This window comes from Poecilia mexicana, unplaced genomic scaffold (assembly GCF_051168715.1).
Source record: "Poecilia mexicana isolate PSO_F unplaced genomic scaffold, ASM5116871v1 scaffold_1, whole genome shotgun sequence".
Classification (NCBI taxonomy): domain Eukaryota; kingdom Metazoa; phylum Chordata; class Actinopteri; order Cyprinodontiformes; family Poeciliidae; genus Poecilia; species Poecilia mexicana.
Window position 1 is genome coordinate 22,727,249 of NW_028263370.1, and position 20,049 is coordinate 22,747,297.

Consider the following 20,049-nt stretch of genomic DNA (forward strand, 5'->3'; position numbering starts at 1 on the left):
AGGTTTTTCCATATACGTACGTTAATATCTCGTTTTGAGACTTGTCTTTCTTTAGGATATAAATGCACCACAAACAATGTGCAAAATGCAAAAGCAAAGCAGGTCAAACATGGACTTTCCATCTTTTCTAAGATAAAAACAAACTTTCTGTAAGAAATAAGTCACTTGCAGGAAAACCCCAGACTGGGATTTGAACCCAAGACCTTCTTCCTGCAAGGCATTAAATTAACTCAGTTTTAATGTTTTCTAGCTGGAGACACACCAGCAGCCAGTAGAAGTCAAAATACAGCAGTAAACAAAGTCTTTTATTGAAAAAAAGGAAAATAAATCCATGCTTGTCTTCATTATGAAGCGTAAATCAGTTGAAGGCGCCTCGGTCCACGTATGGATACGCCAGGAAGTCTCCCAGTTTGTTCCCTTCCTTGTCGTAATGCAGCATCCGGAAACATTTATCGCAGAACAGACACGGGTCGCTGGGCGCAAACTGGTCCCTGGTGGTGTACCATCTACAAAACCCAAACACACCAGAGGTCAGAGGTCAAAGACGATGCTCCGGACGTGACCGCTGATGTTCACGGACCTGCCGATGAAGACGTGGCAGACGGAGCATTTTTGGGTCATCAAGCGGTTCTTATGGGTGAGCAGCGGGTAAAGATCCATGTCCAGGCAGTCGCTGCGGTGCGCCAGTCTGCAGCCCAAAAAACAAAAAAAGAAATTGATTTCACATTCGTGACGCCTCGGCCGCTCTGCTTACGCAAACCGAATCAGATTTTAGAAATCCTTACTTCCCTTTGCACAAATAATAGAAAAGAAAAACTGTTCTGTTTCACAACAAGCCGCTGACCTGACGTCGGTGATGATGACGAGGTGTTCGCAGTCGCCTTGGTGACAGTAGAGGTACGGAAACCCCACCTTCACCTTCAGGTCCACCAGCCGCGTGTCCTCCATTTTGGCCGTGCTGAACGGCGGGTAGTTGTGGGACTTGGCCCAGTCGATGGTCGTACTGGATTCCCAGTAAAAGACATGAATCAATGTAAAAATGATGAAAAAAGTCAAATTAAACAATAAAAAAGCAGCTTTTGAGCAAAAGGTAAATAGTTGGATGAGTCCTGTTACATCCAGGAACATTAGAAAATACCACAATAAATGTGATTGTATTATTAAAAATGAATTAAAGTCTCGTTTTGAGCTTTCCCTGTCGAGACGGAACAGATAAATCATTAAAATTCAGAATGAAAAAGCCATTAATGACCCAGAGGAGTGGGTCTGTACTTTGTCGTTGGGTTGGAAGCTACACCAACAGTCATGAGGATTCAACGAAACCAATCTGAGGATGAAACCAGTTCATCGTTTAATTAGCTTTACAAATTACTCCTCATCATGCCTGTTACAATAAGCAATAAATCAATTAATTGCATAATAAATTAAAACAAGTTACATTTTCATGTGCATGATTTATCATTTGTCTTCAGTCTGATGTTAAACCTTTTTGAAAGGACAGTTTAGTTTACAGAAACGTCATAATTCATTGTTTTTGTTTCAGTTGTTTTATTTTGGATAATGTCCTGCAGTTCAAGGGTTAAATGTTCATTAGAATTTAAAGTTCATTTATCCTTGAGAATGTGTTCTCACATCATTTTACTTGAAAATATTATCGCTTATCACGATAACTTCTGGGACAATTTATTGTCCAGAAACATTTGTTTTTGTGACGGTCTCTTTCTGTTTCGTTCTTGGGAGGAGATTTTGCTCCACAATCTTCTCAAGGACGCGGTCATCCCTGGTCCAGGTGCAAATCTATGGTGCAAATTAGTGCCAAAATTAAGACTACTGTGGTGGCTACTTCCTTATCACAAAAGGCCACATCCATCCTGAATCTAGATACTGATCTGATTCATGATAGGCCGACAACAGTAACCTAGCAACCAGCACCAGCGAATTTAAAGGACAATGCTAGCTAGCGGTGGTTTGGAAAGGCTAACAACTAGCATGCCTAGGCTGGTCACGACGCAGATTACTTTCTCCCTTTGGTATCCATTAGCACGGACAGGCCATCATTAGGCTAGCACTAGCGTTGGACTGGCTAGCATTAGCAGTGGCTAGGCTAGCATTAGCAGTGGATAGGCTAGTGCTACCATTAAAATGGCTACAATTAGCCTCAGACATGCTGACTTTAATCTTGGAGAAGCTAAAAACTAGCATGACTTTGGCATGCTAGTTGCTAAAGTCGCAGTTTTTCCTTTTGAAGAAAACTGCTGAAGTTGGCTTACGATTGAGCCTTCCGATTTCAAAAATGGCTAAAGGCTAATTTTCCAACTAATTTTTCATGCTAAGAGAAGTTCTGCTTTCAAATGATTTATGCCTTGAGTGACTTTAATTTATTCTAGTTTGAAAACTTCAATACTTGGATTTTAAACATGGAGTAGTTTATTTTGCACTAAAAGAGTAAATGAAACAATTTGTGAAAGTTTCATAAATCAAACCAGGTTTAAAATATTCTGCTTTTAGGATTTTTACTGATTCTGTTGACAGGAATTTAATTCCTCCTCACATCACTGTCGAACATAAAACTAGAGCACAAACGTGCTTTACCCAGCTAGAATGGGAATCTATTCTGACTTATTGAAATATGTTCTCATAGAAAAACCAGAAACAGACCTGCTGATGTCCTGGCACTCTGGATAGCGCATGTCATTGTAGAAAACTCCTTCGAAGAAAAAGTAGGCCGATTTGAAAAGGTCCTGAAAAAAGAAGGATGAAAAAAGAAGCATTAAAACACGACGGTTAGGTGGTCAATCGACTGGAGCGTCCAGTCGCTGTAAATGTCCAGCTGCTCACTTTGCTCATGAAGTCTGGCGCCATGTCCGGCGTGCTGCTGAACTCGCCGCACACCTGCAGGTCGCTGACGCAGCAGACGGCGTCCCGGAGCTCGGCCAGGGTGTGGGAGCCGGTCATCAGCAGTGTGGTGTGGGGTCTGACGTGGTTAAACTGGGGAAAGTTTAGGAGTATGGTGGCCCACAAGGCACACACAATGCAAAAGCCACAGTGCAAGTTATGCTAGAACTGATCCGAAAAAATTAGGACAAACTTGCTAGCAAAACTTCTGTAGCATCATTAAATCATTTCACCATGATTTTTGTTTTATACAACAGAATTCATGATAATCGTGCTAACATAGCTTCTGTATTAGCATTAGTTATATTTTAGGATAAATTTAGTTTTAGGGCAAAACAGAATTTGTGATGCGACACCAACATGGAAACTTCCATTTTAGAGTCACTTCTGCTTCAGCATAATTTCTGTTTTAGCATAAATCCTTTGTAAGCAGAACTTCTCTTAGCATGAAAGTAAATTCATGAAAAACTTGCTAGCATAACTTCCAGTTTAGCATCACATCGGTTTTAGCATGAAATGGATTTCATGCTAAAACCTTCCGTGTTAGCATAATTTTCATTTTACCATTACTTCTAATGTGGCTTTCATTGTGGCTTTTGTGGTTTGTTGACCCTTCTGGGCCGCCGTAGAAGGGAAATGTCAGCCCCACAGAGGAACCATTGAGGGATAAATGTGATGACGAACGATGTGACAAAATAGAGATAAATGCTCACTTTCTCCACGGAACTAGGGAAGTAGATATTGATAGTTAGAATGAGTTCGCCTTCAGGGAGCTGGTTAGCCTTGGTGTCTGGTAGCCTTCCAGCAGTCAGGCGGTCCTGGAAACCATTCAGAGGAAACAAACAAACTTTCATTCCGATTTAGAAATTCATCTCTGACATATTAAGACTTCTAGCAAATCAAAGTAATTTGGATTATTTTAACTGACCTAAACCAAGAGGATTTTGGTCTGATTTAATTGTTAAGCTCTGCGTTAGTGATGAACATGAATCCTTTGTTTCACCCACCAGTTCATCCGCGTAGAGGTCATGTCTGTTTCTGGTACATTTCTGAGTTTTGTTCTTCTTTTTTCTGTGTCTGTCAGTAAAAACAAACAGAGTCATCCTGCTGTGGAATCCAGACAGTGACTGGGATGAATAAATGGGAACCGGGCTTACGTCAGAGTCTTTAGTGTCGTGTTTGGAGGGACGACTTCCGGGTCGCACTCCTGATCTCCAGAATGGCAAAGAAGCGAATCGACACTGCAACCGGAAAACAGGAATTAAAAACCTTTTAATTTGTTTCCTATGGATTGAAATACCTCTCTTCTTTATTTCTGATCATTTTGATAATTATTACAGCAAAAACCAAAACTAATTTAGGTTTAACAAAATGTTAATGGTAGCATAAATCTAAAAATAATATTAACACTTCAGCTTGAATTACTGCACCAGTGAGTGGGATGGAGGCGATTAGCTAGTGGCTAAGTAACTTAACTTTTACTTTTTATTTGTGAACCCAGCGGTGGCTGGACTTTTTCAATGTTCCTTTTTCCTTCCACTCAACTTTCCACTGAGAGGCTTGAACACAGCACTCTGTGAGCAGCCAGATTGTTTAGCAATAACGTTTTGTCTTCCCCGTCAGCCTGTGAGCCACAACTGAACATTTATGTATTAAAAATGTTACGCTGTTATGTAATGTTCTAATTAGTGGAAGAGTGAATTTGGGGTTTTAATTAGCTTGTAGGCTAATCTAAGCGATGTGAAATTATCAAATTAAAGCCACCCAAAGGGCTGTGATTGGACCTTTGATATCAGAATCTTGTGTGGGAACCGTCTGGTGTTCGGACCCGCTGGGACCACCGACCTGCAGACGGATCTGAGTTCAGTCATGGTTTCCTCTCCGACCCCCATCGCCGCAGCGAAGCGAGCTTCAAACGAGTCCTGGTCTCCCGGCTGGAAGGAAAAGTCCTCCGGCTTCAGTCTTTTCAGCCACTCGTCCCGGAAAGAGCCGATGTGAAAAGGTGTGGAGTTTAAGTTCATAAATTCATAATCTGGGACGTTGCTGCTCGGTTCTACCGGTTGTTCGGACGCCGCCATGTTTTCAGCGACGAAAACAAATGCGTCCCTGGGCTTTTAAAGCAAACCCGCGCAAAGGTTTGTGGGTAATGTAGTTCTATGGTTTCCTTGCGCGCGCGTGTGTGTGTGCTTTTTTTTTTACAGGTTTTCAGATCACCACCTTCCTAAACGCCCAATTACCACATAGAAATGTGTTTGTTGTGTTTAATCGATTAATTCTAATAAACATAGCATGTCACATGTTAACCTACTGAAATTATTTCGGTTTAGGATCAATAAAGTGTTCTTTAATTAAATTTAAATTTGAGTGAACGCAACATATTTTAGCTCAGTGAATTAGTAATGTGACGTCTCTCTTGACCACCAGGGGGCAGTAATGTAAACTCAATCAATCGATAAAACTGCATCAAAAGAAAGAAGAAGCAGTTTAAGCCTGATAAAGCCCGCCATTTTCCGAGTTCCTTTTCGGCGTGAACTTACGTTGGCTTTCGCATTATTCCAATGTTTTATCAGTTTTTGCCAAAAGTGTGATTTCACCCCCCCCGCCCCCCCAAAAACAATCTTTTAGAAAAAAAAAAAAAAAGAGGTGGTGATTGTTTTTATTCCAAAATCACTTGGTTAAAAGTGACTTAGGACATTACTTTAGGAAGGTGACAACAATTGTTCGAACAAACATTTAGCTCTCGAACTGACTCTTGAACTGTGTTATTTAGAGTTCTGTCTGTAATTTCAAAGTGAGCGAAGAAGAACACAAACAGAACAATCAATCTGTATGCTCTTTGTTAGCTAGATTCTTCAACAACACTGACCTCAAGATTCAATATGGCTGCTTAACGTTTAGCACAGCAATATTTAGATTACATTATTTGCACTTCCAACTGTATCTCATCAACCAAGACGGAGATCTGATAAAGCCTTTATTAGCAAGCATGGTTCAATGTGAATATACACAATATGAAGAAATTAATTCTCATTTGCTGCCACTCTTGGTTCAGTATTCATAAAATCACCTATTTGGGAATTTTTCTGGAAAATGTAGCTCCAAATTATTCTAGGAAAATTAGCCCAATCACAGATTTTTCTGTTTGTAAAGCATATCTAAAATATTTAAAAGAAAATGCAGCTTTGGAAGCTGAAATACCCACTAGTGATCCTAGCTGACATGCCATTTGTTGGCTGTTGTTTAGAAAGCAGCCAATCCAGGATCACTATTCATTTCCTTGACACTGACTGGCTATTTGTCAGCAGTTGCAGTCCGTAATTATTGTGAACATCGAATGTCCATTATGCTAATTCTAGTTAGCCTAAATTAGCATAAGAAAGAGGCAAATGAAAAAAAAAATTCTACGCCTCCAACCAATATCTGACTCTCTTACTGCAGAATGGTCTAATTCTGGTCTTTTAAATTGAACAACCGTCCAGCAGGTGTTGATTGAGCATCAAGACCTTGTGATGATGCAGAAGACATTTAAAACCAGTCATGAACTTTTCTTCCTGGGGTTATTTTGGTCGGAAAACTCCACCAGGTTACGTCAGAGAAAGTGCAAAGGGGACTGTGGTAGAATGAATGACAAAACCACTGGAAATAATTGTTTAGGATGATGCATCACATGCCAGCAGACAGTCAGATATTATGGCAAACTCTAAGCAGCACAAACTTTCTGTTGCAGTTATATGGGTAATATTCAGGGATTGGTTCCTTAAGGACACAGTTTTTCAGGGTGAGGCTTTTTTCCTCCAAGGCTTTCCATCCACTGGTACTTTTCTATTTCTTTTAATTTGTCAAGTCAAACAGCAAATCTTTAATGTGTTTTTGGTGCTAAACTGTTCACTGATTTACAAACTAACAGTATTTTAAAGTCTCCGAACTACAGGAAGCCAAACAATGTGACTAAAGTTAAATGCATGGATGAGTTTCTCTAGATCCTGCTGCAACATTACTCCTTTAATCCTGCAAATGTTCTTCAGGTGATAGAAGGCCGACTTTGTAACTGTCTTTATGTGACTCTGAAGGTTCAGGTCAGAGTTCATCACCCGGATCTCTAGTTTCTAGCTATAATAAATAAAGCTTTGTGCTGACTGGATAATTTCTCTTATGTTAAAAAAAACACATAAGCTAACGTTAGCTGAAGGTTTACAGCGGCTTAGTTTTCTTCTGCCTTGGGCCGGCTCTGTTCACATGGATGCAGTTCAAACACCAGGAACATTTGAAATGAAATCTACATCAATCAGCAGATTCACACTTTAAAAAGGTCAAAGGGTGGCATCAGGTAAAGCGAGAACACTGCAAAATAACAAAATATTTCTAATAAGTATTTTCTAATGTAAATTTCTTAGTATTTTCATCAAATACAGGAGCTTGTTTTAAGTCAATAATTCCTGAAGATTCATTAAAAGGTACCAGTTCCATAGACAGATTATTTCACTTACAACTAAACAATATCATCAATCTTAAGGAATAATTGACTTAAACAAGCTTATATTTCGGTGTAAGTTAGTTTTGTCTTTTGTCAAGTGAACTAACATATTTGAACTGGAAACTGGACAGAAATACTTGGAAATATTTTGTGTTTTTGTGGTGAGTTCGATCCTCCATTGAATTCAGCCGACCTTTCATCACAATCATTCATTTTGAGTAATTTTACGCATGTTCCCCTTTTAAAAGTCACTGAAATCTTTTTACTCACTTCTCAATAGTTGGTATTCTTTAAAAGGGTTTTTCTCTGAAGCTAGAGAGCGAACCCTTCATCATCAACACCCTGTATTAACGATGTTCCATTCACATTTTATGTCTTAGACCTTTTGAATCTGCATTAAGTTTTCCTTTCCGTCAGTAATCCTGAGCAGCAGCTCCAAACTTCGCTGTGCTCAGTGGGCTGAGCTTGTTGGCTGGAAGCCACGCCCAGCATCTACGATCATCATAAGAAGCTCGACTCAGACTGTTTGTCTGTCTTCCCAGAGTTTTGGCCAGGAAAGACGTCCGTCTCTTTGTTTCTCTTTTCACTCGCTCCTCAGCTCAAATGGAGATGAACAATGGTGCAATCAAGGAGGTGAGTTTTTATTGTTGAAGCTAAAATAGTTTCTTTTTAAAAACAAAATCAATATCAATGTTTGCATTTGCATTACTTTTGCCAAATTCCTTTAAAAATATAGCGTATGATTTCAGTTTGTATTTACTGAAACTATTTTTTTAATGCTATTTTTGGTATTTTTGATGAAGAATGCAACTAGAAGTAGTTTACACTGCTTCATATAAAGGAGATATTAATAATTTGGATTATTCACATGGAAATCTTTAACACCGCTGGCCGAAGTCGGAAACATCCAAGTATCAGGGGTGGAAAATTAAATCTTGTTTCGTTATCTGCAGAAAAATGCAAAGTTGTTTTAGGGCCATTGTCGACAGAAAAAGAAAAAGGAGGAGTAAAATCTCAGATTCTTATTTTAGTAATCTAAGTAATCTAATCTCTAGTAAATTTCTAGAAAAACGTAGAAAATTGTAGTTAGTGAAAATTAAAACTTTTCAACTTGTTAAACTCACAGATTTCCAAGTTTTTTCTACTAAATATCTGAGATTGATCGAAAAATGTCTGAGTTTTTTTTTTCTTTCTTTTTTTTGTGCAAAGTTTTGAATTTTAAAACTCAGAAATTTCCAAGTTTTTTTAAAAGAAATTTCAAAGATTTTACTATAAATTTTTGAATTTTTGGAGCTCATAAATTTTAATATATTTTCTACAAAATTTTTCAGGTTAATCTAAAAACTTTAAAAATTTTCTCACAAATTTTTGAATTTTCAAATTCATAAATTTCACATTTTTTTCTAGAAAGTTCATGAAAATTTCTCTTATAGGTATTTTACTTTTGGAGCTCAGACATTTCCTTGTTTTTCAGAAAATTTCTGAGATTAATCTCAAAATGAGTTTTCTTTCTACAATGGCTTTTTACCATGATAGAAAAAAACTTTACACCATTTAAATGCCACGTTTTGATAGTTTCAACTAAATCTCCTAATTTTGTGTTTCTCTGGGTTTTTAGATGGATGTTGACCACATACATGAAGAGGAGACGTAAGTAGAGTTTCATCTCTCCAAACGTTCTTTATTTTTTATTTTAAATCAAATTAATGTAAATGCTTCTGCTCAAATTTTGGAACAAACTAAATTCTTTATATATATTCTTTAAAGTGTTCTCTATAACTCATTTTCTATGCTCTCTGGAGTTTTTTGAGTTTTTATTTGGGCTTTAGCTGCTTTATCAGTGATTTACTAAATGCAAAACTTTCAGCCAAATATGAGAGCTTAGCTTTGGAGTAAAAGCTGTGACTAAATAACGGCTTCATAGAAACAAAATGAAGGAAAAGGATCATAAGGAAAAGAACGTGAGATTCTCTGGACCTTTGCTCTCCGGAAGGTTGTGCCTCTGTGGAAAAACCTTCAGCGTCTTTACTAACACAAATTTCCCTCTGACAAAAACAGCATCATAATATGAACATTAGATGAATAAAGTCATAATACACTGGCTCATAGCAAAACAGGAGAGAAAAAGATCAGAGAAAAATAATTCAGAATTCTGAAGAAACAAGTGAGAATTTAAAAAATATCCATCAGAATTCAGGTATGAAAGTCAAAATTCTGTGAAAAAGTCAAAATTCAGAGAAAAAAAAAGTTTATAGTTCTGAGTAAATAAACATCCAAACTCAGAGGGAAAGAGGAGGATGGAAGATGTGAGGCTGATTTTTGGAAATGTTTGATTTTCTCTGTCTGCATTTCAGAATCCTCCAGCTGGACTTGGAGACGGCGCTGGAGGAATGTAACATCGCCCTGCATCTGTTTCTGAACAACCGGTTTGCAGACGCTTTGAGTTCACTGGAGCCGCGGTAAGTCTCTGACGTTCACTAAAATCTTTGAATAAAATGGGACTTCTCAGAATCAGAAATCCTGTTTTCAGGTCGGAAAGTCTGAGTTCTTCTGGAAACTACACGTCAGCAGTAACTTTTAGGAAGAGAGAGGATTAAATACACTGAGAAAAGTCTGACTTTAGTCTCAGAAATCTGAGACTAAAATCGAAATTCCGAGGAAAAAAAACAATTTTGAGGAAATAAGTCAGAATTCTTAGAAAAAATAAAATTTGCTCATTAGTGAGACTTGCCAGGCTCTTTAAATGCTATTTAATGAGGTAAAAGTTTTAGATCCACAATTATGTGACATAATCCCTGATTTTTTTATACAGACTGAAAAACTAAATCAATTCAAAAAACTAATTGATTTCCTTTGTGACAGAAAAAAAATGCAAAAATGTAAACTTACTTTAATTTCTTACACATTTAACAATTTTACTTTTCCTTAAAAATCCCATTTGATCCTATTTTACTGAAGCGTTTGTGTCCTCCAGAAAGAGCCACAGTATGTATCATGCTATGGGCTACAGCAGCATATTACTGATGCAGGCTGCTATGACCTTTGACCCCAAGGACATGGATGTTGCCATGGCGTCACTGAAGGAAGCTCTGCACACCTGCCAGAGGTAAAGCTAGAAAAACGCATCAGTATATTGATTGATAACAGAAATGTCCCTATTCATGTCTCATCCGTGTATTTATGTCATTTTTTATGCATTTGCCTCACATCCTCACTTTTCACGTGGTTTTTCTCATAAATTTAATTTTTATGTGTCTTTGAGTCACCAATCTGAGTGTGCAGTAAAACCAACGTGAGCGCATACGTTTGTGAACGAACAATAATTTGTGGTGTTGAATGTTAATATCTCACACTCTGTTGCTAAATTTGTGTTTAACGTCGCTGCTCCTCGTGTATGGAAGACAAATAAGGCCAAAAATGCATGAAATTTCATGCGTCTTTCATATGCAAAGCAACTGAGTTCACAACTTAAAGGAGATGAACGACAGCACCAGAAAACAGATGGAGCCATTTTATCCAATTAGCATATTGAATGAAAAAGAACCAATCACAACCAACAAGTCAAAATACTCCAGCAAGTGAGACATTACAAAACAGTCAGCCTCGATATTATAAATCATTTACCGTCTTCATAGTGTTTTTGTCACTTTGGAGAAAAAGTTACATGTATAGGGCTCATGTGCTATTATGGATTCTCTCTATTATATAAACCAAAGGAAAATTAAATGCAACTATGATTTTAATCACTCCATACTTTTTCTTCAGTCTGCCCCTTTATGCACACAGCATTAAATCCACTTTTATTTTGTTCTATAACAAAATAATTCAGCTGAACTACTAATGAAGCAGCTTAACTACAGAAAAAAGGGTTTAAATTTAAATGTCTATTTTAAGTTCAATGACTCTTTTATCCCATTAGATAAACTGTTTGAGTTGCAGTTTTGAACATTTCCTTAGTATTTGCAATGTTTTATAATCCAGTCTTGTTTCCCAACTTAGATTTCGGAGGAGAACTGGAATAATGGAGAGCTTAGCCAGCTTTTGGCATGGGCAGCCCATTGACAATTTGACAGAAGGTGAGTCTTTCATTGATTTCTGGGAGAAAATTACTCACATTTCAGCTAAATGTAATTTCTGCTGGTATCCAACAGAACATGCACCAGTTTAACTGTAAATATGGTTAACATTTCGTTTTGCGGCTGTTTGTCACAGGGGAGATGCATGCTGAGCTGTGCTACGCCGAGGTCCTGATGCAGAAGGCAGCGTTGACGTTCCTGGATGAAAGCGTCATCAGCTTCATCAAAGGAGGGATGGGAATGAGGAGCAGTTATCTCATTTACAAGTAAAACAAAATTAGCGGTGAACTGATTGCACTTCTCTGGCTGTTTACCAAAAAGTCTGCATGATACCAATTTTTTTTGGTCTGAAAAGTTAACTATAGCAACAAAGTCATAGAGTTGGCAACAGTGGAGTCCATTTATCGATGCAGTCTGTGTCATAATGGGTTCTAGTGAACGTACCCACATGCAAGAAAACAACAAGTAGAGCGAATCACAATAATAAAGTTTAATAAAGAGAAGTGGTGGGGGAGTTCTGGATACGGGGTTGGGACTGCAAGGTCATCAACTGTTAAATGAGAGGACAGATGTGAGTAACAGTCGGTAGCAGAAAGATCACGCAGAGATTAGTCGGAGAATCTTACTTGGGAAAGGGGTTGAAATGGGTTTGATTGTTGCCTGAGGTTGCTACTGAAGACGGAGGTCCAGAGCTCGCTAATCCAGCGAGCGGTGCACGTTGGAGGACGGACAGGTATGAGAGGCTGTAGCGGACGGCTGAGGCGTCAGAGGGGGTAACGGTTCCTCGGGAGGCTGGTCGGAGCGGTGATCGCTCGGAAACTTGGCTTCCGACAGATCGGACCTGAGACGACGAGGAAAACTCGCTGAAGGTTCCAGGAGACTTGAATCCACAGACTACACACTGGGAGACGGCAGAAAACCTGACGAGAGGAAAACACAACGGGAGATTACTCAGGAGAAAAAACTCAGAGGGCCTAGCTCAGAGATAGTTTACCATTCAAGGTTAACACTCAGGCACCGGAGTGTTTGCCAGCTGCAGCATAAATACTCCACTTCAGCCCTCTTCAAATTAGCCACAGGTGCATCAACAGGGTCTCCACCGCATGTTCCAGGGGCTCAGCCCATCGAGGACCTCTGGTGGATGGTGAGGAAACAGCAGGCAACAACAAAACAAAACCCAAACCTAAGACTAAAAAAAAAACAAAAAACTCTGATCCCAACAGTCTGAAATCTTTATAATTTTGTAGTGTGTTGTGTTGATATTAAGACATAATGTTTTTAAACTAGGAACTGCCAGGCTATGGAAAATGTAATAGAGGATGGAGAAAAGGAGAGGAACACACATATTCATTTTCGAGGTGGCGTCAACATGGGCATCGGATCATTTAATCTGGTAAGAAGTAAAAAAAAAAGTCAAACAATTTCATTCAATATTTTAAACTACTCTTTGTTTATCTGGACATACCATGCAAATGTAAATGATTGAACTCATTTTAATTTATTGCGACAGACTTAGCTGGAGCTCTGCTTGGGTTGCTAGGTGACGGGCATAACTCTGCTGGGGTTGCTAGGCAACAGGGTGGGGTTACTAGGTGAGGGGGAGTTACATTTAGAATATGTTTTACCACCATGTTTTATTTGTTGTTTTTATCAGATCCTGTCCATGCTTCCATCCAGAGTCCTCAGACTCATGGAGTTTCTGGGATTTTCTGGAGACAGGGTAGGAGACGCTTTGGGATGTCAGTATCACTGCATTAATACAGTTTTTTAATACGTTTCTATAATCCGCTTTGCAGGAGTTTGGTTTGTCTCAGCTGAGAGAGGGGGCAGCCAGTAACAGCCTGCGCTCCATCCTCAGCACCTTGACTCTGCTCATGTTCCACCTCTACATGAGCGTCATTCTGGGTGAGAAAACTTTCCTCATGTGAAGCAGAACATCAGATAACTGGAGCCTGGAAGTGACTTTAATGCTCCTTCAGGTACCGGTGAAGGAAACCTCCCTGAGGCTGAAGCTCTGCTCAAACCGTACGCCGACAAGTACCCCAACGTAAGAAACGCAGACAAACATATAGTTTATAAAGGAAGGTTTCCATTTATGCTAATTTATTATGAGAAAAATACACCCCATAACTCAATACATTCACTGCAAAAACAGAAAATCTTCCCAAGTAATTTGGTTTAGTTTCTGCTGTAAATATCTTAGCACACATCAAATAAGGCATATTTATGACCTCAGAAATCCCCAAGTTTTTCTGGAAAATTTAAGTTTTTCTGGCAGAAATTTTCTCTTTTTTTCTATTTACAGTGAAAGCCGTTGTAGAATCATAATTTTTATGTGAATCTATATTTTTGGCACCCATAGAACTCCCACAGTAGCACTGAGAGAAATGGAAACTTTTCTTACTCCTCTTGCGGTAAAGTATTTTTCTCTGGATTGAACCCGAGGGATTTTTCCCACAGGGAGCGCTGATGCTCTTCTACACGGCCAGGATCGCTGTGCTGAAAGGGAACTTCACATTTGTGAGTGTTAACTGTCTGACTGTAAATAAAGGCCAGTAAATGAAGGCTAGTTTTCAGGGTTTTCTGGTCTCTGCAGGCTCAGGAGAAATTTCTGGCCTGCATAGCGACCCAGGAGGAATGGCGTCAGATCCACCACCTGTGCTTCTGGGAGCTGATGTGGGCGTACTCCTTCGAGCAGAACTGGACCGAGGCGTACCGATACGCCGACTGCCTCTGCAAGGAGAACAAGTGGTCACAGGTATCAGCATTTTCTTCTGCTTCTAGTTCTTCTTCTTCTGGGCTTTTGTTGGCAGAAAACTTTAAATGTGTATTACTGCCATCAACTCGACTGGAGTTTGGACTGAAGAAATGCACAAAGCAAAAAAAAAAAAAAGAAAAAAAGGGAAAGAAAAGTCTTTCTTTAGGATTAGGGTCACTAAAGAAAACTCTGACTTTTCCCTCAGAATTCAATTTTTTTTTCTTGGAATTCTGACTTTAAACTCAGAATTGAGATTTTTTTCCCCCCCAAAATTCTGACATTTTTTCTCTCAGAATTCCTTATTCTTCTCAGAATTTGGAGAAAAGTCAGAATTGTGACTTGTTTTCTCAGAATCTGAATTGTTTAAATTATTTATGTACCGTCAGAGTAATGTAGTCTGATAACCAAATCTACCAAATGGTACTCATGCAAATATGACCATTAATCTCGTAATTTTATTCACATTTTCTTTGACTTTGCTCATTTTAACGTTGCTGTTTTCTGTTAGGCCACATATGTATTTCAGAAAGCCGCCATCTTAAGCATGCTTCCAGAGGAGGAAGTCGCCAAGACTGGAGAAAATGTTGTGGCGCTGTTCAGGTGAGTAAAGAAATGAATGATGTCTTAGCAGTTAGCTGCACTGCAAAAACACAAAATCAGAGTTTTTCAAACTGAGAGACTCAGAAAGTTGGAGAGAAGATGAGGAAAAAAACCTCCAAAATAAAAATAACTTCAATCCCATTAATTTTTTTATCTCAGATTTTTTTAATTGCAATTGTTGTTTTCTGTTTTTAAAGCTTTTTTTTAATATAAAAAAATAAGTTTAGATAATTTACTTAAATGCTATTTCTGATGCTCATTTTCTTATAGGCTGCCATAATTCTTATGCAAAAAACTGCAAGAACAGTGAGAATAAAATAAGATTAGATGTGATTAATTTTAAATATATTAATTATTTGCTTATAATCAAAAGAGGGGATTATATTGCAAAATTGCATCATCTGGTAATAAAGTCATAATATATTAACTGATAAAAATAACTGGCCACATTTACGCTAAATTAATGTAATAATTATTGAACAGTAAATAAAAAACCTTCTAAAAGTTTATGTTTCTTTATGAATTTAGAAGCATTATCTGTGGGTTTGCTGTTTCCCGCAATAAAATATTTCCACTAGAAACAAGATAAAAATAGAAAGATTTTGTGTTTTTGTTTTTGATCGGCTAAATGAGCGTCGCTTTGCAGGCAGGTGGACGGCCTCAGATTAAGAATTGCGGGAAAATCGATTCCAACCGAGAAGTTTGCTGCCAAGAAGGCCCAGAGATACGCGCCGCCGAAGCCTCTGAAGCTCGTGGTTCCTGCTCTGGTGAGAACCCGTTCAGCGCCGTCCAGTAAAAACTATAAGTCTGTTTATCACGACATCCTTCCTCACAGGAAATGATGTACGTGTGGAACGGCTTCATGGTAGTCGGCAAGCGGCCGGAGCTAACCGAAGGCATCTTATCGACCCTGGAGGCGGCAGAAGAGCAGCTTAGGAGCGATCCGGGTGAGAAAACAGAAAAAAAGAAACAAAAACCGATGAACTTTTAGGGCAGGAGTATCCAAACTTCTTCTTGACAAGTCAAAAATCTTTGCAGGTCAAAATAATAATAATAATTATAAAGATTAAAATAAAATAAAAATCAAAGAATTGAAGTTGCCTGATTTTATTGTTTAATTGTAGAAAATGTAAGAATTCTGAGAAAAAAAGTTCAAATTTTGAAAAAAAAAATCTGAATCCTGAGAAAAAAAACCCCAACAAAAATCCAGAATCCAAAAAACGTTGTGGTGAAAATGTAAACTAAACGCCTGTGTGATGTGCAGATCCGTCGGAGTTCCACACGGACGACGTGTGTGTGGTCCAGATGCTGAAGGGTTTGTGTTTGACGCAGCTGGGGCGGCTGGTTCAGGCGGAGATCTGCTTCAACTTCGTCATTTCCAGGTGAGTTCACGGCAACAGCGACATCACTGGCTGCATGAGAACATTACACTAGCATAGTGTTAGCATTAGCATATGTTATTCTGGTGAATTTAAATCATTTTGTTTAAAGCTCAGTATAAACAGATACTAGAAAAATATTAAAAAGTTGAAGAATTGTATAATTCAGAGGGAAATGCAAATTCAAAATCAGAAACACAAGAAGAAGTTTTTACGTTTCAGTGTCCAAACATTAAAAAATTCAAACTTTTGTACATATGGAAATGGTCTGCACTAAATATTATTTTGCTTTTGCCACTATGTTTACATTGAACACAATGCATTAATCAAGAATCTGAGTAGAATGAAGGTATATTGCTACAAAACTTATAAATAGAAAGAGATCATACTTGCTTGAGATGGCTTGGTCTTCAACATTTATTATTTACTGTATTAATTTTATTTTATTTGTAATTTATGATGTTCAAAAAACCTAGAAAATACATTAACAAAAACCCAAGATGAACACTAAACATGTTAAGCTCAGATTTTCATGTTCTTAACTCAACATAAAGCAGAAAGGCTGTAGATAATAGACATTTTCTCCAGATTTTATCAACTCAAAATGTAAGACTTTTTAAGGCCATTATGAATTATTTCTTTATGTCTTATTATGTCTTATTTCTTAAGACCCATATTTCCAAAGAAATCTTCAAAAGAAAATCTCGTATTGTGTGTAGTAGTAGTGCTAATCTTGGCCATGATAAACAAGATTGTCACTAGCAAGGGTATATTAGCAGCTAGTTAGCGGTAGCCTCCTCGAGTCAGTGAAGATGTCTGCAGGCGACTCAAACGTTTGCCTGAGAGAAAAGTTTCATGAGTAAAACTAAACTACAAGTAATACAAGATTAAGTAGTCCTGCCATGAAAAATTTATGACCTCCTATAAGTTAACTTAAAAATTTCCTATGAATTTAAAACATTTTAAGGCCTTAATTTCAGATACACATATTTAAGACTTTTTAAGTCACCCTGGTGAATGTAGATATGACTCCGACTCGTGTCTTAAAAATTTTAAGAGTTAATTTCAGCATTATATATCACCAAAAAAAGCAACATTTTCAGTTCAAAAACACTTTTTGCTGCTAAATTATTTAATAGACATACGTGCTGAACCACAGATTTTTATTGTTTTCAAACTGTTATTCAGGTTTTCAAACCATCAGATTGGTACAAAATCCTGTTCTATCCATTCAGGTTTACAGTTTTTCAGAAACTCCTGATTATTCATGGAACTGATTTGAACAAATTCTTCTTCTACTGCCAATAACTATGCCTGTTTTTGTTTCTTTGTCTTTGCTGCAGTGAAAAGGACATCAAGCATGACACCTACCTGGTGCCATTTACCATGTATGAGCTGGGTTTACTGCACAAGCTGAAAGGGGACATTAATACGGCCATCACAGTCATTGAAAAGGCAAAGTATGTGTTTTAAAATGTTTCTTTCAAATAAACTGACCCCGCGCTTCATGTGATAACCTTCCACAGAGGATAATACGCTCAATCTGAACAATGTATATGGCAGGCCAATTTAACATAAAATCAGTTTCGACTGACCATCTCTAATTATATTCCTGTGACGGCCGATGTAAATAGAAAAAAAGAAGAGTAAATTTTTGCCCAAAACACTCTGAAATTTTTAGACAAATCAATGGAAGAAACATAGAAATGTCAAATTGTTTGACCTTCAAAATTCAGAAATTTCTATGTTTTTTTTTCGAGATTTATCTCAAGATAAAAGTTGGACATTTTCTAGAAAATGTCCAACTTTTTACGCAGAAAATTCCTTGTCTTTTTGACATTTCAAACTGGGGAATTTCTACTTTTTTCTAGAAATTTTTCAAATTTGAAGCTAAGAAATTCCATGCTTTTTCTAGCAAATTTCTAATACTAATCTAAAAATTTCTGAGTTTTTCCTAGAAAATTTTTGGCTTTTTAAACTCAGAAATTTTCTTATTTTCTCTAGAACACTCCCATAATTGCAACAAACGGCTAACAGGTGGTTTTATTTACAGGATGAACTACAGAGACTACAGCATGGAGTCCAGGCTGCACTTCCGCATCCATGCAGCGCTCAACACCATGGGCTCCTTTGAGGCCAAACTTCCTCCTTCTCGTACGCCGGCTTGAAAGACCAAAAATGGGAGGAGCTTGTATAAAATGGGCGGAGATTGGACCTAACATTATTTAAAAATCATCTGTGTCAACTCTGAATGTTTTCGCTTTCTTTTTTTTTGTTGAATCATAAGTCTTAGAGTTTCACTTATGTGTAATTTATACATTTTTAACTGTAAAAATGTTATTTAATACAGTGGACCCTTGTATATTTGTGGTCAGTATTGGCGAATTCCCCTATTCACGAATTTTTCTGGGACTCCTTGAGGAAAATTTGGCTATTTATGCATTTTTTTGAAGAGCATATCTAAAATATTCCAGAAAACAAAACATCTTGGCAAGCTATGAGTGATGATAGCTGACACAGTATCGGGTGCTATTTGCAAAGCAGCCAATCCAGGAGCACCACTAATTTTCCTTGATGCTGATTGGCTGAATCCTGAAGAGCGTAAATGAGGATGCTAGCTTCTGCGTTAGGGCTAAAATAGTTTCCAGTGTGTGTATTCATGCAAATGAAGGTATATTTGGTGTTTGAGATATTGAAACAGGCGGCAATGTCGATGTATTATGTGACAGTTTACATTCTTAATATTTAAATTTAATTTTGTGAGTTAAGAGTAAGTTATCAATGCTTTTGACAAATACATGTATTTGTGATTGTGTAAGGCAGTGAAGTGTTTTAAAAATGACAAACTGGAAAAACTGTGCAGCTTTTCCTGCATGTTGAAGTAATTTCTTTCAGATGAGTTTTTGTTGATACTGCTGATCAATTTTGGGCTGAAACGATTAATCTGATTAATTGTCATGATTCGATTATTGTAATATTGATTATTGCAATTTGCTAAAAGAGTACCACACTCAGAGCAGTGAACTTACGACGATATATGCGTTTCATATCAGTCAGTGGGCGACTAATCAATATTTATTGATTAGTTTTTTTGTTTTATTCATCTGAAAAGCTGCCAAACTGATAGTGTGACCTTTCCTGTTTTATCCAGTTTTCACTCCACATCTTTGTTTTTTCTTTTTGAGCAGTCATGTGGAATGGTGACAAAACTTTAAACTGCTGCTGCGCCAGTTACTCAGCAGGTGGTTGCTAGGTAACCAAAGAGTGAGTGAAGCCACCAACCTGAGCTTAGCTAGCTGTGAGAGGTTGAGCGGCTGAAGCTGTTCCTGTGCCTACATCTCCCAGAATACTGTGCGGTTCTGGATCAGTGTTCAGTGAATATTCTACATATTGAATATTGATTATTCTGTCAGATGTCCTGTTGATGTTGATCATGTGTTTGTCCCAAGATGTGGCCTGATCTAGCTTTTCACCCCCACCAGACTGCTTGTGTTTAATGTAAAGCACTTTGTGGGTTTGATGAAAGTCAGATTTATTATTATTATTAAACATTGATTTTAAATGATCTAGGCTTTGTTGTGTCCTTTTTCTTTATATGTTGTGCAATTGCAATTTTGATCACGTTTAACTTGACATTCATTTTTTCTAGTGTATGAAAATGAAACATTTTATTTTTGGTTTACAGATTATGAAATGAAATAGTTCAGTATCTAAGAAAATTAGAATATTAGACAAGATTAAAACAAAAATGTTTGGATAACACACTTTTTGAGCAACCACACATTTTTCTGTCTAAGCGGAGTCCCCCAGGGCACTGTACTCACCCCAGTCCTTTTCAATCTGTACACCTCAGATTTCCACCGCAAG

At 37.7% G+C, this 20,049-nt stretch overlaps 2 protein-coding genes across 2 annotated transcripts; one reads left to right on the forward strand and one right to left on the reverse strand.

Annotated features, from left to right (window-relative positions):
* Positions 1–284: 284 nt before the first annotated feature.
* On the reverse strand, positions 285–5,021 carry snapc3 (small nuclear RNA activating complex, polypeptide 3). Its single transcript, XM_014986531.2, has 9 exons — positions 4,741–5,021; positions 4,053–4,136; positions 3,903–3,972; positions 3,609–3,713; positions 2,839–2,988; positions 2,659–2,741; positions 845–1,003; positions 581–688; positions 285–506 (listed from the first exon to the last, which is right to left on the reverse strand). Exons 1-9 carry the CDS (start codon positions 4,971–4,973, stop codon positions 359–361), a joined length of 1,140 nt encoding a protein of 379 aa, XP_014842017.1. The 5' UTR covers positions 4,974–5,021; the 3' UTR covers positions 285–358.
* Positions 5,022–7,972: 2,951 nt separating this feature from the next.
* Positions 7,973–19,702, forward strand: LOC106917502 (tetratricopeptide repeat protein 39B-like). The gene is made up of 18 exons (XM_088007648.1): positions 7,973–8,002; positions 8,988–9,019; positions 9,724–9,828; positions 10,344–10,475; positions 11,369–11,445; positions 11,582–11,711; positions 12,733–12,838; positions 13,100–13,165; positions 13,242–13,369; positions 13,405–13,492; positions 13,906–13,965; positions 14,042–14,203; positions 14,712–14,803; positions 15,450–15,570; positions 15,639–15,750; positions 16,068–16,185; positions 17,526–17,642; positions 18,236–19,702. Exons 1-18 carry the CDS (start codon positions 7,973–7,975, stop codon positions 18,348–18,350), a joined length of 1,791 nt encoding a protein of 596 aa, XP_087863774.1. The 3' UTR covers positions 18,351–19,702.
* Positions 19,703–20,049: the final 347 nt, after the last annotated feature.